We start from the raw sequence: 22,495 nt of genomic DNA, 5'->3' as shown, positions 1-22,495 counted from the left end.
GAACAAGAGTATACTTACAAATCGCAGTATATTATCCACGTGCGCGTCTCCTCAACGCTGGTTATTTACAGTGTACTGATGGGACCAATCCTCAGAGCCGATCTCGCAAAAGTTCTCTCGCTCACGAATGGTATGCGGTGCATATGGATGTGCTTCACTGTGCTTGAACGTCTCACTTTTTAGAGTATGTTGTTATGGATCCCCTACTGGAGTTGATGGCCCGGCTTGTCCCTTCTATCAATCATAAAAAGGAGCGCAATGAGTTCATTCAAGGGATATTCCATCATGATTCAGTTGAGAAAGCATTTGGCGAAAGCACTTCGATCGAACTTGGTCGTATTTTTGACAACACCAAAGGGGAGAGCATAGCTGAGGTAAACACGAAGCTTTGTTCTTCAACCCTAATAGCTAAATCATCACTCAATAAGGATGGTTTGCAACTGATTCGACTGATGGGAGCGCGCGATCAAAGGAGGCACGTAAATTCCAATATCAACTCCGTGCGACTAGTTAGACCGTCCTTGCAGGCCACAAGCTTTCGAAGCGAAGAACATCACTGCCAATGGCATCGCTTTCATTCAACCCAATTTATGTTATGTCTTTATTGATAAGATTGGAATAATTGCCAATGTTGGCTCAGAGGTGAGCTTGAAACAGGATTGTGCACATCTATTCATTTATGATTATTTAGGAGGAAGGGGTTGAAACGCTTATCGTCGTGTTCGAGTCGATTCAAGCTATCCATTTTATTCGTAACTGTGCCTTTGACGTCCCTGAAGGAGAATGTCTACACATTCTGATCTGATCTGATCTACAGCTCTGGAAGGACTGAGGGTCTTGATAACCCTACACACTCCCCCGCTTTTACAATACCGACCGCTAGAACAGCCAAACCAGTCACTCTCCCTATTTTTCGATACAAAATTCGCCGAAAATGCACCCCTCCGTCTCGCCTTAGCTGCTCATGGGATGGTCAGACGTTACTCATGTGGCCTTTCGGCTTTCTATATTAACATAAATTCATAGCAATCTAAAATTTTTGACTCCAGTACTCCTGTGTCTGCCGGCAAACATCCACGCGCATCCCAAACTGCAGCACCCATTGACCTAATTGGCCCGAAAACCCAAGCCTCCGGCCATGCAAGCTCAAAGGCCAGTAATACTCATGCTATCTAGCGTAGACACCAGATTTTGATAAAACATTCAGGTTAAAGAGAGCGAGATGGCTAGTAAGCTTCATGACCTTTACTGGGGGGGGAGGCGTTCTCATGTGCTTTAAGGGGTGGTTTCTTCCCCAATTGATGACCACTCAGAAAACGACAAATCTTTTCAGGGTATCACTAAATTTGATCCTTTCCCATCAGCTGTGGAATCCACTTTTGCTGAGGGCAAAAAGTCGTCTAAGCCTCTCAGATCACTTTCGCACGATGGAGCTGATCTTGTGCCCCAAAACGAGGGGATCCTACCGCCTTTCTCACCTTCTCCGGCATCACGATCCCGAACAACAGCTACCAGGTCAAGTAATGGTTCGAGGGTGTCTCAAAACTCTCGGCCCGCTAATTCTACTTTGGAAGTGACCCGCAAACGTCCCACTGGCGTGGGGGATGAGAAAACGTCTGCTAAAAGACGACGACTTGAGTCCCCGAAGAGGCCTTCTGGCACTTCCCCGAAGTCCAAGCCTGTTACCTTTTCTCCATCTACTTCACGCTCGGGCCAGAAGATTCACAAGAGCTCAAACAAAAAGCGAGGTCGTCTCCCAGCCCCTCCCGCACTCTCTGACCAGCTATCTACTGACTTCGGCATTGTCTTGGCTTCCCAACCGGAGCTAAATCGGCGACCTAGGCCCACTCCACTTGCAAAGCACCCTCGCAGTTCGCCTCATACATCGCCCATTATCCCGGAAACAGACGACATTCTCAGGGAAGCCGAAGGCGTTACAATCCCTCCCACGAGAAGGGGTCGCGTATCAAACATGATCAACGAAGATGGCAGCGAAGATACTCCAGGAACCAATGATCCGAAGGTCATAACACCGAGAGCTGACTCCCCTCCAAAGTCGGCGAGCTTCGCCATGACTGAGAGCGCATTGGAGCATAGCGAGCCGGTCTATTCCCTGGGAACCAGTATTACATCACATCTCTTTTCGAAGCAAACCGGTGTCTCAGAAGGTCCAAGCGGGAAAACTCACACAATTCATGTGAAGGTCGAGGACAGTCTTGTATGCAGAAACTTCTCACTTTCAGATGAGTCGGTAACCATAAAGTGCAGATCGACGGCAACGACGGCACTCCTGAGGTTTCTAAGAAGAGGAAAAATAAAAAGGCTCCTTGGGAGCAGCCAAACTTCCCTTCATCTGACCCACCCAATAAGTTTGATATCCGACTCCCTCCCGAGCCACGCTATGCAGCGCCGCAAGTTGGTTTGATGGACGGGGCAATCAAGGATAGCAAAGCTGGCCCTGCAAGAATTGAGCCAATTTCAGGTTCAGTGGACTTGAACGAAGTATACTTTCCACTTTCTACTGATGCTGCTCGAACGCCTGAAGAATTGGGCAGGCTCTCGAAACTAGTGCTCCGCTAAGCCATCGGAAACCTACTATGCCACGATCCCCAGCTCCAGCGAAGACTGTCTCGGAACGAGATCGATCCGAGTTGCACGTTTCCCGCTCGACTAAACGTAGCACCGTAAGTCCATTAATCGATTCGAACAGCAGTAACCGCTTCCATCGTATTCAAGAGTTTCGATATTGGCAAAGAAACCCCTGGAGAACCTACGCGATCTTTATCTGCCGCGATGGCCGTCTGGGATCCCACTCACAATACATCGTCGAATAAGGGGGGACTTTGGGTAAGTTGACTCACCCGCTACAGCGCTTCTTATCGTCGTGACTACCTTGGCACCAATCACAAGAACAAAAACCCTCCCGCTGATGAACTCCTAAACTCCTCGCTGTTTCTTCCAGTTTGCACATCTCCAAAACGGATGGTTCGTTTTCTAATCTGTCATTTTTCGCCCCACTAACAAACTTAAGCTTGAAACAAGTCGTCGAGTGAGCGCTGTCCAAGGGATCACAAGGGAAACTGCAGTTCGTGCGGTTGACTGGTCGTATGAAGTTGGGCCACCTGATCTAGAGCACCAACCTGGTGGCTGGTCTCTCTCCGAGAGCGGGGTAACACCCATTCCCATCAAATCTGCGGTCCGCACCTATCCAGGGGCTCCTAAATGCTATAACACTCACAGTCATCCTACACAGCTCAAAGCACGAGCGGCGCCCCGTTCACAATATTCCGTGTCCTTTGCTAACAGTACTACTCTCCACTCACCCATAAAGGCTACTATGGCTGTTACCTCGAGTCTGAAACCGCTGAGTACATCATGACCCAATCCGAATGTAATGCCACTCTTATCTGGCTGTAGATCCGAATTTGTCAAACAAGCATAGCGATGAGAGCGTTCTTCGATCCATGCCAAAAGCTTCCAAGTCTACCAAAGGGTTTTCGGGCACTTTGGCCGACAATGACGAAAATTGGGCGTTGAGTGTAACCTCTGTGCATTTAGTCCTTTTCCTTCCTCTCGACACCGACTGATTTTCGTGACAGATCTTGAACCAAATTTGCGATGTATGCCGTGCCTTTTCTTGACACTATGTATATCGCTCACTTCAAATCACAGCGCGTCGTGGAAGCCAAGCGGCGCCAGTTCCAAGGTATCAGGCAAAGTGTGCTTATAGCTAGGAGTGAGATACTTGAGGAGATTCAAGAGGACTTACGGCACTGTCTGACCGTATCGTCCGTAACTCACATTCTTGTCTTGAACAGCACGAATGACTGCTTTGTAGCATCGATCACTACAATTGTCTTCTGGAACTGAACTCCCAATATGATGCGGCCGAACGAGACGTCAAGAGCGCCTATGACGAACTCAATCATGTTAATACTGCCATAACGGAAAAACTGCAAGAAATTATCCGAGATCATGACCGTCTCTCGTTGTGCAAGGCAATGACTACATTAAAAAGTTTGAGTAGTAGGAAGGCAATTAGCGCTACTTTTGAGAGCCTTGGAGTTCTGGATGGACACTAAAGACATTCAGGGAAGGAAATTGCTGTAGCTATAGCATTCTTCGGGCTGCGCTGTTGCGCTGGCCCCATTCATCATGGCTCCATCCATCCATTCTCCGTGTCGTTTTTTAGAGTCCCCAACTTTATGACCTGCCACTTATTGTACAACATCTGGTTGGAATGAATTGCAACGTCACCAATTCCGCAATATTGATTTTGTGTGCAGCGCATATATTCTATCTCAGTCGTTAATTACAAAGACAGCAGCGCAAAGTAAGATCGGCTCTAAAACGAAGTATTGCCTGCAAGTCCTTCATTACATCCATCATCCTCTTGGCCTCACGGCAGTTTTTCAAAACTGTTGCTTTTGGATCAGTTTGATATGTACGGATAGTCTACAGCCGAGTATTTTTTGGGAAATATTTCATGGCTTGCCGAACTCCTAGATCTCCAAGGACATCCTCAGCTGATTGGAGATGGTGATCGGCTCAGTGAGAGAGGGCGGAAATACAAGAAACTGGACTCACCTCCTCCAAGAATAGCATCGAAGGGAACAGTACGGTGGAAACCCTCAATGATGCGCCCAAGCCCGGTCTTGGTAATGCCTAGGACGAATCATACATCGGAATGCGCAGACACGCAACCAAGTACGTACCTCGGCCACCAAAGATTTGCACTGCATCGGTAGCGATTTGTTGTGCCGAACGAGTGGTCTGCATCTTCATGAGACCGATTGGACCCGCGAGATACTTGGCTTGATCCTTCCATGGCTGTTTGGCGAACGGCACACAGCCCGACGGTGGGTTTGAAAGTGTTAAGGTTAGGCCAGCGATTCGGTGGGTGAAAGCCAAGACTGACCATATGGTTCATCTGATAAGTGATGTTCTCTAGCCACGCTTGAGAGGTCTCCACACGTGCAATCATCCCCGCTAATCTGAATCGCATCGTAAGCAAAGGGATTTCCTGAGCCTTGAACGGAACAAGGAACACGGCTCAACCGGTACGTACTTATTTCGCACTACTGCTTGCTCTGATAACGGCTTTCCGAACACAATTCGCTGGTGGGCCCACTGGAACGTCTCCTCCACAACAATCCTCATAATCTTAACGGTTATAGCGGTCATCATCCAGCGTTCATGGTTGAAATTGGCCAGAATGACGACAAGACCACCGTTCTCTAGCCCGAGAACGTTTTCGACAGGGACTTTAACGCCATCGAAGAAAACGTGAGCCGTCCCCGCTGCGGAGGAGTAGGCTGTTTTGATGAGTTTGGTTGTTACTTCCTCAGTTCGCGGTATTAGGAGTACAGTGAGGCCTTTCTGTTGGAGTATATTAACATTAAGCCCTGGCGTGTCGAGTATAAACAGGAATGGCTTGCCTCGGTCCTGCAAGGGGTAACGAACCAATCTGCGAAGTGTCCGTTCGTGATCCACCTGCGGCGCATCATTGTTTTACGTCAGTTAACCTGTGTGTTTGCAAAGCGAAAGTAGCGCAAAACATACTTTTTGGTGCCCGTGACGATAAAATACTTTCCATCAGGGGTCCTCTTGGCAGTCGTGCGCAAACCGGCGACATCACTACCGGCAAACGCCTCTGAGATAGCGAGGCAAATATGCTGCAGGCAGAATTGGACGACAACGGGTCGCAATGACAACAAACGGCAAAGCACAGACTCACCTTCTTCCCATCCAAAATATCAGCCAAATATTTGGCCTTCAAACTCTCACTTCCGTAATAAACCAAGGCAGGTAGTCCAATAACGCCTCCACCCAACAACCCATCATTATAACCCCTCGTCGCTGCATTCGACATCTCCTGATGTAAAATCATCTCATGGAAATAATCAAATTCTTCCGGTGTAATGAGCCCTCCGAACAGTTGACGTCCTTTCAAATGAGGGCCCGGGCCAATTCTCATTGCGATTATGTTGTTCTTTGCCATGGCTTGGATGACTGAAGGGGAGGGCATACGACCTAGTGGGTCATTGACCTCACCATCTGGGAAGACTACCTCTTCGGCGAACTTGCGGGCGACATGAAGGAATTTACGGTGGGACTGTCAGGTAAAGGAGAATTCGACGAAAGGCACGTCAGATATGGTGGTGCACGTGCAAGATGAAAACCGTGCCTCTTTGAAATAGGGTGAGAAGAAACCTGCGGCAAGCCAGTTGGCTTCCTGACAAGAAATGATTGTCAGTTAGGAAAGAGCGCGGGAAAGTGGATCGGTGCGAAAGTGCCAAGGACGGAAAGATCGAAACTCACCGAATACGGGATACGTTTAATATCACCCGGCTGACGAGGAATAATACGCTGCTGCTGGCCTTTGACAGTGCCAATGATGAGTCGTTGGTAGGCGGATTTGGCGAGGACTTCTTGTCGGTGAAGAGAGAAGAAGAGGTCCGTTACGTCTTTTCCGGCTGGATGATATCCCCGGTTTTTATTTGATTCGATTAGTTGTACAGACAATGCCAGTGGTAATGGGATGGAATAAACGCCAGGAGTGCAAGCGAGGTCCGAGACATGGGAAACGATCAGAACGGTGTTGGAGCGGTTGCAATTTAACGTGTGGGGAACGGCAATCTCACCGACTTGTGAATCATACAAGACGCCACTCCCGCCAGGATGCATGTTTGCGAACTTGCTGAGGTCATAGACCTTGGAATTGATCACGATCCACAAGTCTTTCTCCGCATTATGCTAAGGGCAAGACACAAGGCGACAGCACAATATCATCAGTAAGTGTTTGATGGCTGGCGCAGGTGGTTTGCTTTCACCTTCGAAACTTCCTCTAGTGTGAACTCTCTGAGCTGGTTTGCCATGACGAAGCGCTCTCGTTTATTGACGCTTCAAAGGGGGAAATGGGTGAAGAGCCCGCAAGGGAGCGAGAGACCGAGAAAAGACATACAAGGGAGTGTGCTGTGCATTTATAGGATGATTAGATTCGCGTGACAGTAGAGAAAAATCAGAGACCATGCCTATATTATATGAGCGTGGCAGAGATATGAACAGCCTAGATGTCTTTAACTGTAGCGCTGTGGTGCGACCAGAGAATGATCCTTCCAGCCGTCCTGGTTGTGGATGAGGCACTTGTACTGCAGTAAATCGTGGATATGAATCCAATTGCTGGCCCAATTCTCTGAAGGCGATGAGAGCTGATCTTGCCATCAAGGGCTGTGCTGTGTTGTACGTATCAAGTTTGTTCCGAATGGACTAGCTCCGTTTGGGAGAGTCATCGGAGATCAGCGCGCCACCAAGATAGGAATACCCGGAGGCTAATGGCATGTTTATGCGCGGACCCCTTGCCCGTCACCATTCATGATCCGCATATCGCCCCGCCCACATTATTCCCCTCGCTAATCATTCCCATATATCCCAGTCCGGCCGCGCTCCGCTCGGACCACTGTGTCAACACCCCATTCATCATTGTAGCTTCCCATGATAGCAGTTGATAGACAATGAAGAGTTGGCACCATGATTCCGCTTCAGGGGTGCCTGCAGCATGGGGCAGGGTTTATCAGATCACCTGGTCAAATGGTCAAGTGACAGACACTGTTACCTTGCTTGCAAGGTCTCTTTCGCATACACGATTCGTGGGAACTTCTACTTTCCCACATGTTGGGGGTCAGTAAACCTAACAACCCCCCTTAGAACGGATAAAAGTCACATGCACAGGCACGTGCGCTGAAAAATTTCTCGAAAATCATAAAATTAGTTCCGCAAATCTGATTCCAGATTTTCCATATTTGTAATGTTTCTAGAAGCATATTTACAAATTAAGTCCTGGGGGAGCATTAGTGGTGTCTTGGCCTAATGGCCAATTCATGATTAGCCTCCATTTCTTGGCTTGGTTAAGAGGGGGCCTAGGGTTCCAGGGTTTGAAAAATCCCTAGGGCAGGATCCCTAGCCCTAACCTGGGTCATCCTGCCCTAGGGTCAAAAAATTCCTAGGGACCAGGTTCAGCTTGCCCTAGCACTAGGGCATCAAGCAGTAGGGCACCCTAGCAAGTTTTACTTTGGCTTGCACATTTTTGTACCCCCTGGAGGAACAGAGTGTGCATCACCACTTGTGTCACAATATTGTAACAAAATGTTGTCACAGAGGCATTCTGTTCCCCCTAGAGGAACAGAGTGTGCATCACCACTTGTGTCACAATATTGAAACAAAATATTGTCACAGAGGCATTCTGTTCCCCCTAGAGGAACAGAGTATGCATCACCGGTTGAGTCACAAAAATTGTGACACAAGTTGTCACTGCATTTTTGTTCCCCCTGGAGGAACAGAGTGTGCATCACTGCTTGTTGTGTCACAAAAATTGTGACTCAAGTTGTCACTGTATTTCTGTTCCTCCTGGAGGTGCCAACACTCCTTCCATTACAATAGGCTTTCCTCAAGCTGATGAAAGCATAGTGGAAACTTAAGAGTGTGCCATTGGGATGAGGTGATTAGCACTCATTATTTTCCTACATTGTCAATCAGTGCTGTTTCCAATACATTCAGAATTATATTGAATAGTATTCATCCAAATTAGGTGTGCGGTTTTTTCTGTTGCTTGCTGTTTAAAGGGACAGAGTATGCATCACCACTTGGGTCACAAAAATAGTGACACAAGTTGTCACTACATTTTCTGTTCCCCCTGGAGGAACAGAGTATGCATCACCATTTGTGTCACAAAATCATTGTGACAGAACTTTGACACACATTTCTGTTCCCCCTAGAGGAACAGAGTGTGCATCACCGCTTTGTGTCACAATATTGTAACAAAAATGTTGTCACAGATGCAATTCTGTTCCCCCTGGAGGAACAGAGTATGCATCACTGCTTGTGTCACAATATTGTAACAAAACGTTGTCACAGAGGCATTCTGTTCCCCCTAGAGGAACAGAGTATGCATCAACCAGTTGGGTCACAAACATTGTGACACAAGTTGTCACCACATTTCTGTTCCCCTTGGAGGAACAGAGTATGCATCACCGCTTGTGTCACAAAAATTGTGACAAAAAGTCGTCACAGATGCACTTCTGTTCCCCCTAGAGGAACAGAGTGTGCACCACCGCTTGTGTCACAATATTGTAACAAAATATTGTCACAGAGGCATTCTGTTCCCCCTAGAGGAACAGAGTATGCATCACCGGTTGAGTCACAAAAATTGTGACACAAGTTGTCACTGCATTTTCTGTTCCCCCTGGAGGAACAGAGTGTGCATCACTGCTTGTGTCACAAAAATTGTGACACAAGTTGTCACTGCATTTCTGTTCCCCCTGGAGGAACAGAGTGTGCATCACTGCTTGTGTCACAAAAATTGTGACACAAGTTGTCACTGCATTTCTGTTCCCCTTGGAGGAACAGAGTATGCATCATCGTTTGTGTCACAATCTTGTGACAAAACTTTGTGACAGATGCACTTCTGTTCCTCTTGGAGGTGCCGACACTCTTTCTATTGCAATAGGCTTTCCTCAAGCTGACAAAAGCACACAGATCCCTTCAGAGTATGCATCACTGGTTGGGTCACAATTTTTGTGACACAAGTTGTCACTGCATTTCTGTTCCCCCCTGGAGAAACAGAGTATGCAATCACTGCTTGTGTCACAACAATTGTGACAAAAAGCCATCACAGATACATTTCTGTTCCCCCTGTGCATCACCGCTTTTGTCACAGTTGTGACACAAACTTTGTCACAATAACTGTTGGTGCCACCTGAACATAAAAATGAGAACTTGTAGGTTAACTTCACCACATGGTCTCCACCCTCCTCTGTTGTACTGAACCAGGATGACGCTGAGGCCAACTCACAATTGGTGATGTTGAGTCTAGCAGTGCTTGTGATCTATGTGTGTTTCCTTTCTCAGAACAGTTGCTGCCAAAGAGTCTCCTCACCATGGCAATATTAGTGAAATTTCGATGCTGAAATTATGTCATCTTCTTTCCCCTTATTACTCAATTCTCATTACATCTTCGCCAGATCCTTTCCACATGTCTACTTTCTCCATTCTGCACTACACCCCCACCATTGTCTGCTCCCACTCTCCTTTTGTCCTCCTTCCCAATCCTCTTACATGTGATAGTGGTGTTATGTATGTGCTAGATGGTGTCAACGCTCCCCTTGATGGTGTTCCGATGTCTGCCACAAGTATTCCATCATTTGTCCTTGAGCACTGTAGTCTGTAAATGCATATGGGAAGTCCACTGTTATTTTCCATCAGGCCACCTTCACCCATGAACAAGTCTATCATCTGCACCACTGGAAAGAGCAGTATTGTATTTGCTCCCAAGTTTTCCATCTCTCCTCCACCAAATTTACTAGTATGCAGCTTGGCAGGTATCTCATCTCCTGTACTGCCCCTCCTTCCAATCGGCCTGGATACTAACCACTTCTCATGCCCCATTCTGGTGTCAATGTGGCATGCTAATGCCCACTGCTCCTTCAACCTAAGTTCCCACTCTCCTATCCTGTCCTCTGTTGGAATATCAACATGCCCAGCTGCAGCGAGGAGAGTTTAATATCATCATGGCTAACAATGATTATATCCTTTTTGTTTCAAAGTTGTGATACCATGTGCTCTCAATTTCTTTTGTCTTACATCACCAGTTGTCACTTGCAATCGCTTTAAGTGATATTGGTGCCAGTCGTATAAGTTATGCTGAACGCCATAATTTTTCCCCCTCCCTCAGTTCTCCATATTGAGACTGAGGTGATACCATTTCCTTCTTGCTATGTTTGCATATAACTCATTGTACTTTCATGTTATAGTTGATGTGTAATAGGTAAAAAAAAACAATAATATTAGTTCTCCATATGGAGACTGAGTTTATGCATAATAGCTCCTATTTTAATATCCTCTGCTCAGAATCATATTCCCTGTCTTTTTGCAGTGCCTATGCAAAGCCAGCTTGTTCCATTGCATTTGCACTGCATGATGCAATGTCACTGGCACTGCTCCAGCCATGGTTCTTCCCCCATTGTCAGGGCTCGGTCCTCGATCAGGGACAGCCCGACCTCAGGCCTAGGTGTGTGCGGTGTTCCAGGTGGTTGGGCGCTAGACCCTGTCCTCAGCTCCTGAAGGGACTAAGTGGGGATTGAGTTGTCATGTATTACAGAGGGTAACTACAACTTGCCTAAGCGGGGATTGAGTTGAGAAGAAGGGTAAGTTTCCCTATTCCCTGCTTGGCTACTATAAAAGGGAAGTGTACTGTACAGTTCATAACGTGACTCCAGGTAGAAGCTGAGCATGTTCCCACGACTCGGGAAAGGTGTCACATGGGTTAAGGCAAGTTGCTCACCTTGACCCACGTGATTTTTCCCGCGGGCTCACATGCTGTCAGGGCACGGCTGTCAGGGCACACCCGCCTGACCCAGGTCCACCCAGACCCACCCGGCCACACCACACCCGCTCCCCGCTGTCTATCCCCCTCCCCCCTCCTTCCTCCCTCTCCTCCCCTTTCTTTTCCCTCTTCTTTCCCCTTTCTTTATTTCATTCTTCTCATCTTCCCCTTCCTGTTTATTCCTGTCTATCTACACGGACCACCTTCCTTTGTATCGATGTACTATTGACCCGTCCGGCCCACACACCCCGGACGGCTTCCCGCTGTGCCCAGCACATGCGCATGCAGCGGACGCTCTCGGGATCCCCCACGGGGACACCCGGATGCCTGCGGCTGCCTCCGAGGATGACATGGCACCCGTCATGTGACTCAAGCCGCATGTACATAAATGTACCTAAGTGGGAACCAAAGAAGTAACCTTCTTCTCACATTCTCCACTTCAGGTAAGTAGTATAGTTTTCCCCTTTAATAATAATAACACATTCTCCACTTCAGTCTGAGTGGCCAGGGACCACTGTCCCGGATCGGGCCCGCCAGTACGCACGCCCACTCCACACCCTGCGACGGCCTCAGTGCCGGACATTACCCCCAGGCCCTCTCGACCCCGGACGCATCCCTGACAACGGCCTAACTGGCTACCCTGACTCCCTATGCCGGAAGGGAGTTGCCGTAAGATGATCCGGAGTGATCCAAAGAATGCAGGTAATCTTGCTTAGCTCTTGCTTAGCATCCCACTTCTATCTTCTGTCCACATGTCACCCCTTTCCCACATCTCGCTTACGATTATCCGAATGAATAGCTATCTTTTCATGTCGTCATTCTATCGGCTGTTTCTTACCTCGTTTGTAGCTGCACTCTAGTGGATAGCGGTATCCATGTATATAAGCCCTATCTCTGCTGAAGGTGGCACTTCAGCGTTAACAACAACTAGGATTCTCAGGAACACCCTCATCATTGTGAACTGACACGCAGTCCCTGACACATGCGGGCTGAAGTTGTGAGAGATATGTAGGGATGGGGAGGTCAGGGAAGTGGGGGAAGTCTGGGAAGGTGGTTCTGGGGTGTGGTTGGGTGCCCTGACAGCAGGGTCAGGGGCTGATCCCTGACATCACCCCCCCTCTATGCCACTTCGCCTCGAAGTGGCTGTGGTCCATGGTTGGGGGGTTTCCTTTATCCTCCTTGGTCTGGGGGCTTCCGGGTGGGCCTGGTGGAATTCTTTCAGGAGGTCTGGGGAGTTCTCCAGGTTCTCTCTAGGGAGCCATTCATTTTCTGAGTTTGGCCAGCCAGAGAATTTGACAAAGTACCAGAGCCGTCCATACCGGTACCTGGAATCCAGGATTTTCTCCACTTCATACTCCTCTTCTCCATTCACGATGTCCGGGCCAGGGAGCAGGTCTGCATGGTGTTTGGAGATTCTGTCTGGGGCGTAGGGGTGGGTGTTTGAGACTGAGACTACCGGGTGAATTCCTCTTTGATGGGCTGTAAGCTGTAGCTTTACTGCTGCTGGGGATACCACCTTGACGATCTGGAAGGGGCCGATCCATCTGTGGTCAAGCTTCTTGGTTGGTCGGTCTGTCATGTAGTTTTGAGTGTTGAGCCAGACTTTGTCCCCAACTTGGTAGACTGGTGCTGCCTTCCGGTTCCTGTCATAGTACCATGCCATCTCTTCTGCTGCATGCTCTAGTGCTGCCTTTGCCTCCTCTTGCATCTTCATCATCTGAGAGGCAAAGTCATTAGCCCCTTCGACTTCAGACATGCAGGTCAGTTCGGTCCCCATGCGTGGGTGTTGCCCGGAGTCAAGCTCAAAGGGGGTGCGGTGGGTGGAAGAGTGGATGCGGTTGTTATAGGTGAACTCGGCAAGTGGCAGCCAGTCAGCCCAGTCATCTTGCCTGTGGTTGATGAACACCTGGAGGTAGGTTTCTATTTCCTGGTTGACATGCTCCGTCTGGCCATCAGTCTGTGGGTGGTAGGCTGTTGAAGGGGCGAGCTTGATCCCTAAGAGGTCTGCTAGCTCCCTGGAGAAGCAGGAGACAAATGCGCTGCCTCAGTCGCTGAGCACTTCCTCTGGGAGGCCATGATGCCTCCAGACGTGTTTGAGGAAGAGCCGGGCCACGCCTGCTGAGTCTACCATAGTGACTGTGGGGATTGTGTGAATGCACTTTGAAAGTCAGTCTACCACTACCAGGATTGCATTGTACCCCTTGGAGTCTGGGAGTTCCCCAATGGTGTCTACTGAAATCACCTGCCACCTGCAGGTGGGGACCTTGTTCGGGATGAGCTTCCCAACTTTCCGAGATGGGAATGTCTTTGCAGGTGTCGCACCCTGAGATGTACTGTGCAACATACTGTGCCATCTGGGGCCACCAGTAGTTTCGGGAGACAAGCTCCACAGTCTTCCACTGCCCAGGGTGGCCTGTTGCCACTGAGTCATGGTGGAGTTGTACCAGGTCATGGCAGAGCTGTGGGTCTTTTGGGACGTACACCCGGCCCCGGTGGAGGATCAGTTCCCCTTCCTTCTCCCATTCATCCGAGTGTAGGGTCCCCCTTTCCAGCTCTCTCATTGCCTTTACCACTCCCTCATCATGCTCCTTCCCCCTGCATATCCTGTCCAGGATGTCTGCCTCTTCTCCCTCCACTGTGACCCCCTCCATAGCTCTGACTTCAAACCAGCCCGGGTGTAGGAGGGTCATGTCTGTGTTGTCATCCTTCCCTTTTGGGTGGTCCGGCCGACGTGAGAGGGCATCGGGCTTCCCCATGAGTTTCCCTGGTTTATGGACTAGCAGGAAGTGGAAGCGGGAGAGGTAGAGGGACCACTGTGCCTGACGCCGGTTTAGCCTCTGGGCTGAGCAGAAGTAGGAGAGGTTTCTGTGGTCGGTGTATATGTTGAACCTCTCAGGGGTGCCTTCAAGGAAATGGTGCCACTCTTCCAGGGCTTGGACTATGGCAAGCATCTCCTTGTCATAGATTTCGTAGTTCCTCTCTGCATCTGAGAAGCCCTTTGACATGAACGCCACTGGGTGGAATTCCCCATCTGTCTGGAGCTGGGAGAGTACCGCCCCTGTTGTGAAGTTGGAGGCATCACACTCCAGTTGGAACTGACCTGAGTCCGATGGGAAGGTGAGGACCGGTGCTGAGGTGACAGCCTCCTTCAGCCCGCCAAATGCTTCCTGTTCCTTTCTCCCCCAGGTCCACTGCTTCGACTTCCGGGTGAGTGTGTGAAGGGGCCGGGCCTTCTCAGAGAAGTCCTGGATGAAGCGGCGGTAGAAGTTGACGAACCCCAGGAAAGACTGGACCTCTTTGACCTTCGTGGGTGCTGGCCAGTCAGTCACTCCCTGAACCTTCACTGGGTCCATGGCAACATGGTTCTCCGAGATGACAAGGCCCAGGTAGTTGATCTTCCGCTGCTCAAACTTGCATTTCTCCGGTTTGAGGAACAGCTTCCGGCCCCTCAGTGTGGATAGGACCTCCCAGACGACCTTCTGGTGCTCCTCCAGGGTGGGTGTGAACACCAGGATGTCATCCATGTAGCAGATGACAACCCCTTGGTCTATGAAATCCCTGAGGATGTCATTCATCATGGTCTGGAAGGTGGCTGGGGAGTTGCACAGTCTGAAGAACATCACCATTGGCTCAAACAACCCTCGGTTGGTTGCAAAGGCCGCCTTCCACTTGTCTCCCTCCTTGATGCGGACATTGTTGAACCCCCACCACAGGTCAAGGGCTGAGAACCACTTGGCATCCCGGAGGCAGGTGAGGATGTCGGAAACTAGGGGGAGGGGGTAGGAGTTCTTGACAGTGATCTCATTCAGCTTTCGATAGTCCTGGACCAGCCTTAAGGAGCCGTCCTTCTTCACGAAGAACACAGGGGCCCCCATGGGGGATTTGGATGGGCGGATCCACCCATTTGCCAAGTTCTCCCTGAGGAAGTCATCGAGCTCTCCTTGTTCTGCAGGGGACAGTGGGAAGGTCTTTCCTCATGGCAGCTTAGCCTCGGGGATGAGGTCAATGGCATGGTCCCAAGGTTTCCGGAGTGGTAGCTGGTCAAAGGCCTCTTTTGAGAAGAGGTCCCTGAAGTCTTGGTAGCACTCGGGCACCATCTCCTCGAGAGGCTTTTCCCCTGGGGTGGGGTCCTGCACTCTTTGGGCCATCCGCTGCGATGGGGTGGTGGTCGCCCTCAGGTTGTGTCCCCATCCTGGGGGAATCACGGCTGCGTACAGTCCATCCCCAGGTTCTACTGTGAGGTCAGGCTCCTTCGGAGCTATTGGCGCCACCCTGAGCCTTTGGCAGGCAGGTGGGCAGCAGGACATGATGACCTTTTGTTGGGCCCAGTCCACTTCCAGGTTGTGGTGTGTCAACCACAAGTGACCAATAATGACTGACTGGTGCCCCAAGTTGGTCACTGCAAAGCGAGCTCGCTCCATGTGTTGACCAAACATAAGGAGTGCGTCCACCTCCTCTGTGATGGATCCATTCTCATTTGGGGTGCCATCCACATTGTGGACCGGGATTGGTTGGGGTAGGGGGGTAGTCTCCAGGCCATGCTTCCGGACGAATTCACGACTGACAAACATCCCTGTGGCCCCTGAGGCTAGGAGGGCGGAGGTGGTCACTGAGGCGAGAGAGGTGGTTGCAGTCAGCTTCACCAGAAGGTTGAGGGACTGGGGAGGGCATTTGGATAGTACGTAGATCATGGGTGGGGGAACAGCAACCTCAGCCAAGGCACATTGTGGGTTCTCTCTGCAGGGTTTTGTGGGTGTGGCTCTTTTTTTCTTAGCGATCACTTGGTGTAACTTAGGTTGCACTGTAGTCCTGGAATTGCCATGGTATCTACATGCAGGTACAGTGACGCTGGGGGACGACTGGGGCACATCCCTCACCGGTCGTCCTCCTGAAAATCCTCAGCAGGTCTCTCCTCCCCCGCTTCCTCCTCTGCATGGTTGTCAGGGCATGCCCGCCTGACCCCACGCCGCACCCCGCGCTGTACTGCACTACCCTGCTATCACTCCCCGTCTCTCCTCCCCCACTTTCCCCTTTCTCTCTATCTCTATTTCTGTCATATCCATACAATCCCGACCTCCACTCCGGGCTCCCGGAACCCCGAAACGAACTCTGGAGCCCTACTTCCCTTCCATCACCTTCTCCTTGCCGACTCCCAAGAGGTTATCCCACCTCCGGCTCCAACACCACCTTTGGTCCGACTCCGGAACATTCCGGGTCCGACCCCAACCTCGACACCTTCCAGACAAGTATGCAACACCTATGCTCCCGACTCCGGACCTCCGCTCCGGAATCCCGTTGGCGTCTCTGTCTCCGGAACCTCCGGTCTTAGCTCCGACCTCGGACTTTGACCCCACCTCCGCTTATACCCATTGTATTGGTTAGCTCATTCCATTTAATTACGTTTGCCAATATTCCGGAGTTTAACCTCCGAGTTCGGACTTTCCGGACTTACTCCAGACCTTGCAACTATTGCATTGTCCATTTCAATTCTGCTATTCTCCCTCATTCCTATTTGGGCTGCTGCTTCCTTCTATTCAGTCAGCTAGCCATTCCCGACTCCCATCCTCCTTCCTTCCTTCTTGGGCCTTGGCCCTTCATTCCTCCTTTGGGAAACACCATTGAGTCAAACACTTGACCCTCGGTGTTGTTCCTCTTTCCATCTCCCTTTGTCTCCTTTTGTCCTACCCTTGTTCCTTTTGATTCCGGACCCCTCCTTATATACAATGTACCTAGTAACTTGTAACCTCAGTCCGAAATCGACCTGAATTCCCCCCAAGAGACTTTCCCTCTGCTAGATCCGAAATTAGGGACCCCCAGGACAACCAGCAATGGCACAGCGCTCCGCCTGAGTCGCTGAGGCCAAGGTCCTTCCATGCTAAGTCTCCGATTCCATTCCAGAGTCGTCCGAATCCGACAGTTCTAACAATTTCTATTTCTATTCTACGGTCGATTTCCCTTTCTCTATGTACCACTACATACCTAACCCCACCCCCCCTGATCGCCGCACGTGCCATGCACACCCCTGCCTACTGAGCGGCCACCTCCGGGATCTTCCGTGGAGACACCCAGGGAGGTGCGGCTGTGTGTGGAGATGACGTGGCTTCCTCCATGTGACCCTAGCTGCATGTATATAATAGTGCCTGGGGTGGGAACAGAAGAAGCAGCCTTCTTCTCAACTTCCCACTTCAGACTAAGTGGTCGGGGACGCTCACCCCACGACGGGATCGCCACTATGCACAGCCGCTATTCGTCCCACCAAGTCCTGCGTGCAGGGACCTCGCCGCTTTCAGAGCTGTCCCTGACAACGGTCCAGCTCCTGGGTGAGGGGGCGGTCCTTTAGCAGGTCTGCGATCGCCTGGAGGTCTTCCGGGGCCAGGTGGGTCATCTCCCTAGGGGCCTCCCCTTGTAATGTGGCCCGGGCCTGATAGGGTCTCGGCCTCAGGCAGTCTCGGGCTATGTGCCCTAGCTGATTGCAGTTATAGCAGGGTCCAATGCGCCTCTGCTTGGTCCTGGGGGGCGGATGTGGTCCAGGTCCATGGGTTGGGGGCCGACTTTCGGGGCTGGGGCTGAGGGTGTGGATGCAGTGGGAGGGGGAATGGGCCTGGGAGGAGGTCGGGAGTGGAATGGGGATGGCTTGACAGCCAGGGGGCAGGCTTGAGCTTGGGTGGCTTGGAATTGTCACCACTGATTGTCAAGGAGGGAGGCTTCACGCTTCCATTCTGCCCATGTTGTGGGCATGGGCCGGAGGCGATAGATGTTTTTGCGAAGGTGTGGGTGAAGGGTGTGCTCAAATCGGTCCACCAGAGCAACATCTCCCATTCGTGACACTGGGCTGTGCAGCTCAAACTGCTGGATCAGTTTGTCTACCGACTCATTCCCTTGTCGGAGTGAGGCAAGCTTACGGGCTGTGGCTTGTCGGTTTGGGTCTGCAAACATAGAATCGAGTTCCTCTGCAAAGTCATCAAAGGAAATGGCTGGGGCTCCTGGGGCAAGGAGGGTGTTGATGCATTGGGTGGCCCACGGTCCGGCAGTCCCTCCTTTCATGTATGACAGGACAAACAGGACTTGGCTGTGTTCGTCCGGAAACTCGGCATGGCGCATGCTCATGTAGAGTCTGCACTCTGCCTTGAAGTGGTCTAGGTCATCTTGTGACCCAGAGAAGGGGGTAGGGGTGGCTACTTTGGGTGGCTTATGAGCCAGAGTGGGTGTAGGGGCCGGGGCTGGGGCTGTGGGTCTGGTCTGGGTGGCCAGTTGGGCCTGGAGATCTTGGAGCTGGCGGGTCAGCTCCGCTATCTGATCTTCCAGTGACATCAGGGGGGATAGAAGTAGGTTGAACCCTTCTTCTGCTGTCAGGGCTCGGTCCTCGATCAGGGACAGCCCGACCTCAGGCCTAGGTGTGTGCGGTGTTCCAGGTGGTTGGGCGCTAGACCCTGTCCTCAGCTCCTCAAACTCACTGAAGGGACTAAGCGGGGATTGAGTTGAGAAGAAGGGTAAGTTTCCCTATTCCCCACTTGGCTACTATAAAAGGGAAGTGTACTGTACAGTTCATAACATGACTCCGGGTAGAAGCCGAGCATGTTCCCGCGACTCGGAAAAGGTGTCACATGGGTTAAGGCGAGTTGCTTGCCTTGACCCACGTGATTTTTCCTGCAGGCTCACATGTGGGCTGAAGTTGTGAGAGATATGTAGGGATGGGGAGGTCAGGGAAGTGGGGGAAGTCTGGGAAGGTGGTTCTGGGGTGTGGTTGGGTGCCCTGACAGCGGGGTCAGGGGCCGATCCCTGACACCCATGTGCCATTCCTAGCTGGTCTCCTTTTCCTACTAACAGTTTCCATAGCATCCTGATATGTCGCTCTTTGCACTTCCCATGTCAACAGTAACAGAGGAACTGTCCATTCCTTGTCATTGTTACGGGGATGGGGAAAATTCCCCATTCCTCGATCCGTTCTCATAGTGGGATGAGTGAGGTCATATCTGGTCTGTACCATAACAGGATATGTAATCGATGAGTGATCCCAGTCTTGCCTGGGGGTGGACGATCGAATTCCCATTGATCGTGATTGGTGATGTAGTGAGCTATTAAGAGATTGATGGTAGGTAGTCGGAGATACCAGGACAGACGGGTCAGCCATGGGTACTTGGCACTCCTCAATGGAGCGTACCGTGTGTGAGGTTGCGACTTGTGAGATGGGTGAGAACTTCATATAGTTGCCATCGGGTACTTGGCGTTCGCAGTGCAAACATACCGGTAGCGGGTTGATGTCATAAGCATGCAATGAGGATTGACTAGCAGGGCCTTCAGTGACTTGGTGTTCCCAAAGGGAACGTACTGTTGGCGGGGAAACATGATGACTGGCGAAGGAGGGAACAGATGGTGGATGGATGGCGACTTGGCGTTCGTGTAGCGAACGTGCCGACATCACGGGAAGGTGGGCCTCAAGGTATTCACGATCTCCATGATCGTGAGGTGACGTCGTATGTTGAGTACTGGGGGGAGAGCGGAGTAATGAAGACCCATAGGGTACAGATTCAATAGGACGATACACATGTTGAGAGTCTTCGACTCTTGACCTCGAGTTCTCGCGGCGAGGGCTGTTAGAGGACTCGATATAACCAGACTTATAAGACATATTGAGAGTTGTACAGTCACACGGGTTCAGTTGAGTCACAGGGAGGGTTGTTACAGAAGACGGTACACGAGACAGTTGTAGAGCAGTTGTTAGTTAGCAGGAACCGCCTTCGGCGGTTTCCGTACAAGATGCATGACTATCTACAAATGGTAAGGTCGCAGGAAATCCCGCAAAACACAAACAACCTCGGCCAGCACCAAAACCCCAATGGGGAAAGCTTTGCACGAGGGGGGGGGAAAGGGGTAGAACGGGTAAGGAGGATAGGGTATCAGGATAGAGGATGGAAGGGAGAAAGAGGGGAGGAGCGATAGAGAGGGGAAGTCTTTGACCATGCGATGGATATGGTCGTTGGAGACTCCGTATCCGTAACAGTCCTGGACTCGCATTTGCTGTGTGAGATACAGATCTGCCACCAAGTTTTGCATTCTTTCCATAGCATTCGGTCCTTCAGTTCCTTCAAATGTTGTAATGGGTCGATCACCTTGACTTTGAGACAGAGAAGAGGGGGAGGGTTGTAGTGATGCGCAGGTACAGGTTGGGAGGTCAGGTTTTGGTCCAGGGGCGCTACTAGGTCTGTAAAAACCTCAAACTAACACTCACCTGGATGGCATCTTTGCCACTTGGATGTAACTAGTTTTTTACTCCTTCACAGGTCTATTCAGTACTAACTTGTTATGTACAAGGTGTCTCTATTTTATATGGGCTGGAAATAAAATGAATGCAATGGGGAAATGCAAACAGGCTGATAGGCAACTGTAAATAAAGAATGTCCAATCAGGGACAGAGAAACAATAAAAGATATAGAATGAATGGGGGAATTGTAAGGGTTAACTCCGCAACACTTCGCTACAGCGCCCGCCTATCCTCCCGTCAGCAACCTCCCCGTCTCCAGCTTTCCAACAAACCCTCATTTGTCCCGATTGGTGCAGTAGTTCCTGAGATATGGCCATTGACAGGTGCTGTCAAGACCACGTGAGGCTCTACACTGTGCTGAACCATCCAAGTATGGGGTTTCCATTCTGGGAAATGCTCCGTGGGTGAAGGGGGGAAGTATATTTTCGACCATGGAAATAGCCTATTGCCACCGGTCTGCCAGTCTGCAACCGGTCTGCTTGGGTCTGCTCCCCTTTTTATTGGTTTTTTATGATTTTTTATTTTATCACTCTTTTATTTTATTTTTTTATCACATGTGCTACTTCCCTTTTTGGACCCCAACCTTCCCTCTCAAAGAGGTGGTCACAAGCACTCTCCATCTGCACATGTGCACCTTCAGGTGGCACATGACCCACATAGGGGTCACTTTGCAAGAAGGAGATCACGGGAGCCTGGGAGGAACCAGCAACAAGGCAAAGACACAATGGGAAATTAGATGAACACCTGAGGATTCGAACACAAGCCCTCTCAGGCGTTTCGGAATCCTCCGCGTAACATACCAAGTGCCCCATCGAGCCTTCAGGTTAACGTATCTTCTCTCAAGCACTCCTTGATTTACTGTTTACTCTATCAACGTTGCACATGACATGACACACGGTGGGTCACGCTCAACTATTACAACACCCCCAGCGTATTCCCGTTCACAAACCCCTTCTCAACTCAGAACATCTACGAAGCCGACACCTCAGATGACTTCTACCAACCCCAATTTTCCCACTTTTGTCAACAATCGCGTTGAGGTTGGGCAAGGCAGCAAAACAGACTGACTCAACGCCGTTGAAAACGTCGGTCTCGATTCGTCGCCATTTGTATCGCCCACTGAATCGTTCATATCAGTCTCGCCCGCTGAAGTTTTCGTATCAGATCCTCTTGAGGAATCCCTTTGATGAGAGTTCGACTCCGTACGAACTTAATTTTTCCGCTTCTGGTTGACTTTCTGCCCTATCTGCGCTCGACCGCATTTCCAGGCTCTCATTTAGTTTTCTGGCGATCACATTGATGGTGTCTATGATCTAGTATGGTGGGTCGCTTTGTGCACGCCCTTAGCCTCCATTTCAACACCTCACGTTGGTCCAACGCGCATTTGCCTCGGATCTCTATCTGAATCCATGGGCAATTTTGGCCGTAGGCATCTTTGGTGGGCTGCTTCGTGACGGCCTTCTGTGTCATTTTTGGCCGATTTGGCCGGTCCTTTGTGCCATCGGCCCGGATCTTATGTTAGCTTCATCCTAAGCTGGCGGACGATCTGCTGCCGTTCGAGCGATTTTGTCGACGGGGGGATGAATTATGTGGTGGCGGTTGCTTTGCCCCAAGCCCTTTGCTTCAGTTTGGAAGGTCAGATGGGCGAGTTTTGGCTGGTTACTGATTTTTGGTGCGTTGGTCATAATTTTCCCCCTTTCCATGCCTTTCTCACTCGCCGCTCTGATGTTCTGCGACGCCCTTAGAACCTATCCCCACATCTGATCCCCCTATTCCTCAATTCGCATCATTCACATCCGCCCAAGCCCGCGTGTCTGCAGTTGCCGGTTCAGCGATCTCGACATTATACGCTT

At 50.5% G+C, this 22,495-nt stretch overlaps 3 protein-coding genes across 3 annotated transcripts; 2 read left to right on the top strand and 1 right to left on the bottom strand.

Moving 5' to 3' along the window:
• Nucleotides 1–837: 837 nt before the first annotated feature.
• Nucleotides 838–2,928, top strand: EI90DRAFT_716645 (uncharacterized protein). Its single transcript, XM_039067995.1, has 6 exons — nt 838–972; nt 1,027–1,152; nt 1,208–1,229; nt 1,281–2,218; nt 2,269–2,684; nt 2,737–2,928. Exons 1-5 carry the CDS (start codon nt 970–972, stop codon nt 2,578–2,580), a joined length of 1,401 nt encoding a protein of 466 aa, XP_038908000.1. The 5' UTR covers nt 838–969; the 3' UTR covers nt 2,581–2,684; nt 2,737–2,928.
• Nucleotides 2,929–2,988: 60 nt separating this feature from the next.
• EI90DRAFT_716515 (uncharacterized protein) lies at nt 2,989–4,237 on the top strand. Its single transcript, XM_039067994.1, has 6 exons — nt 2,989–3,196; nt 3,254–3,368; nt 3,418–3,548; nt 3,600–3,620; nt 3,673–3,788; nt 3,839–4,237. The coding sequence occupies exons 2-6, from the start codon at nt 3,338–3,340 to the stop codon at nt 4,080–4,082; spliced, it is 543 nt and encodes a 180-aa protein (XP_038907999.1). The 5' UTR covers nt 2,989–3,196; nt 3,254–3,337; the 3' UTR covers nt 4,083–4,237.
• Nucleotides 4,238–4,455: 218 nt separating this feature from the next.
• EI90DRAFT_3147826 (acyl-CoA dehydrogenase) lies at nt 4,456–6,878 on the bottom strand (the record flags this gene model as incomplete). The annotated part of the gene is made up of 12 exons (XM_039065556.1): nt 4,456–4,526; nt 4,588–4,665; nt 4,716–4,830; nt 4,919–4,994; nt 5,069–5,379; nt 5,439–5,493; nt 5,563–5,675; nt 5,738–6,115; nt 6,188–6,235; nt 6,322–6,476; nt 6,645–6,756; nt 6,834–6,878. 12 exons carry the CDS (start codon nt 6,876–6,878, stop codon nt 4,456–4,458), a joined length of 1,557 nt encoding a protein of 518 aa, XP_038907998.1.
• Between the last annotated feature and the right edge of the window lie 15,617 nt (nt 6,879–22,495).

This window comes from Cantharellus anzutake (genome assembly GCF_015039405.1).
Source record: "Cantharellus anzutake strain C23 chromosome Unknown EI90scaffold_190, whole genome shotgun sequence".
Classification (NCBI taxonomy): Eukaryota; Fungi; Basidiomycota; class Agaricomycetes; order Cantharellales; family Hydnaceae; genus Cantharellus; species Cantharellus anzutake.
This window is presented reverse-complemented; position numbering and strand designations above follow the sequence as displayed.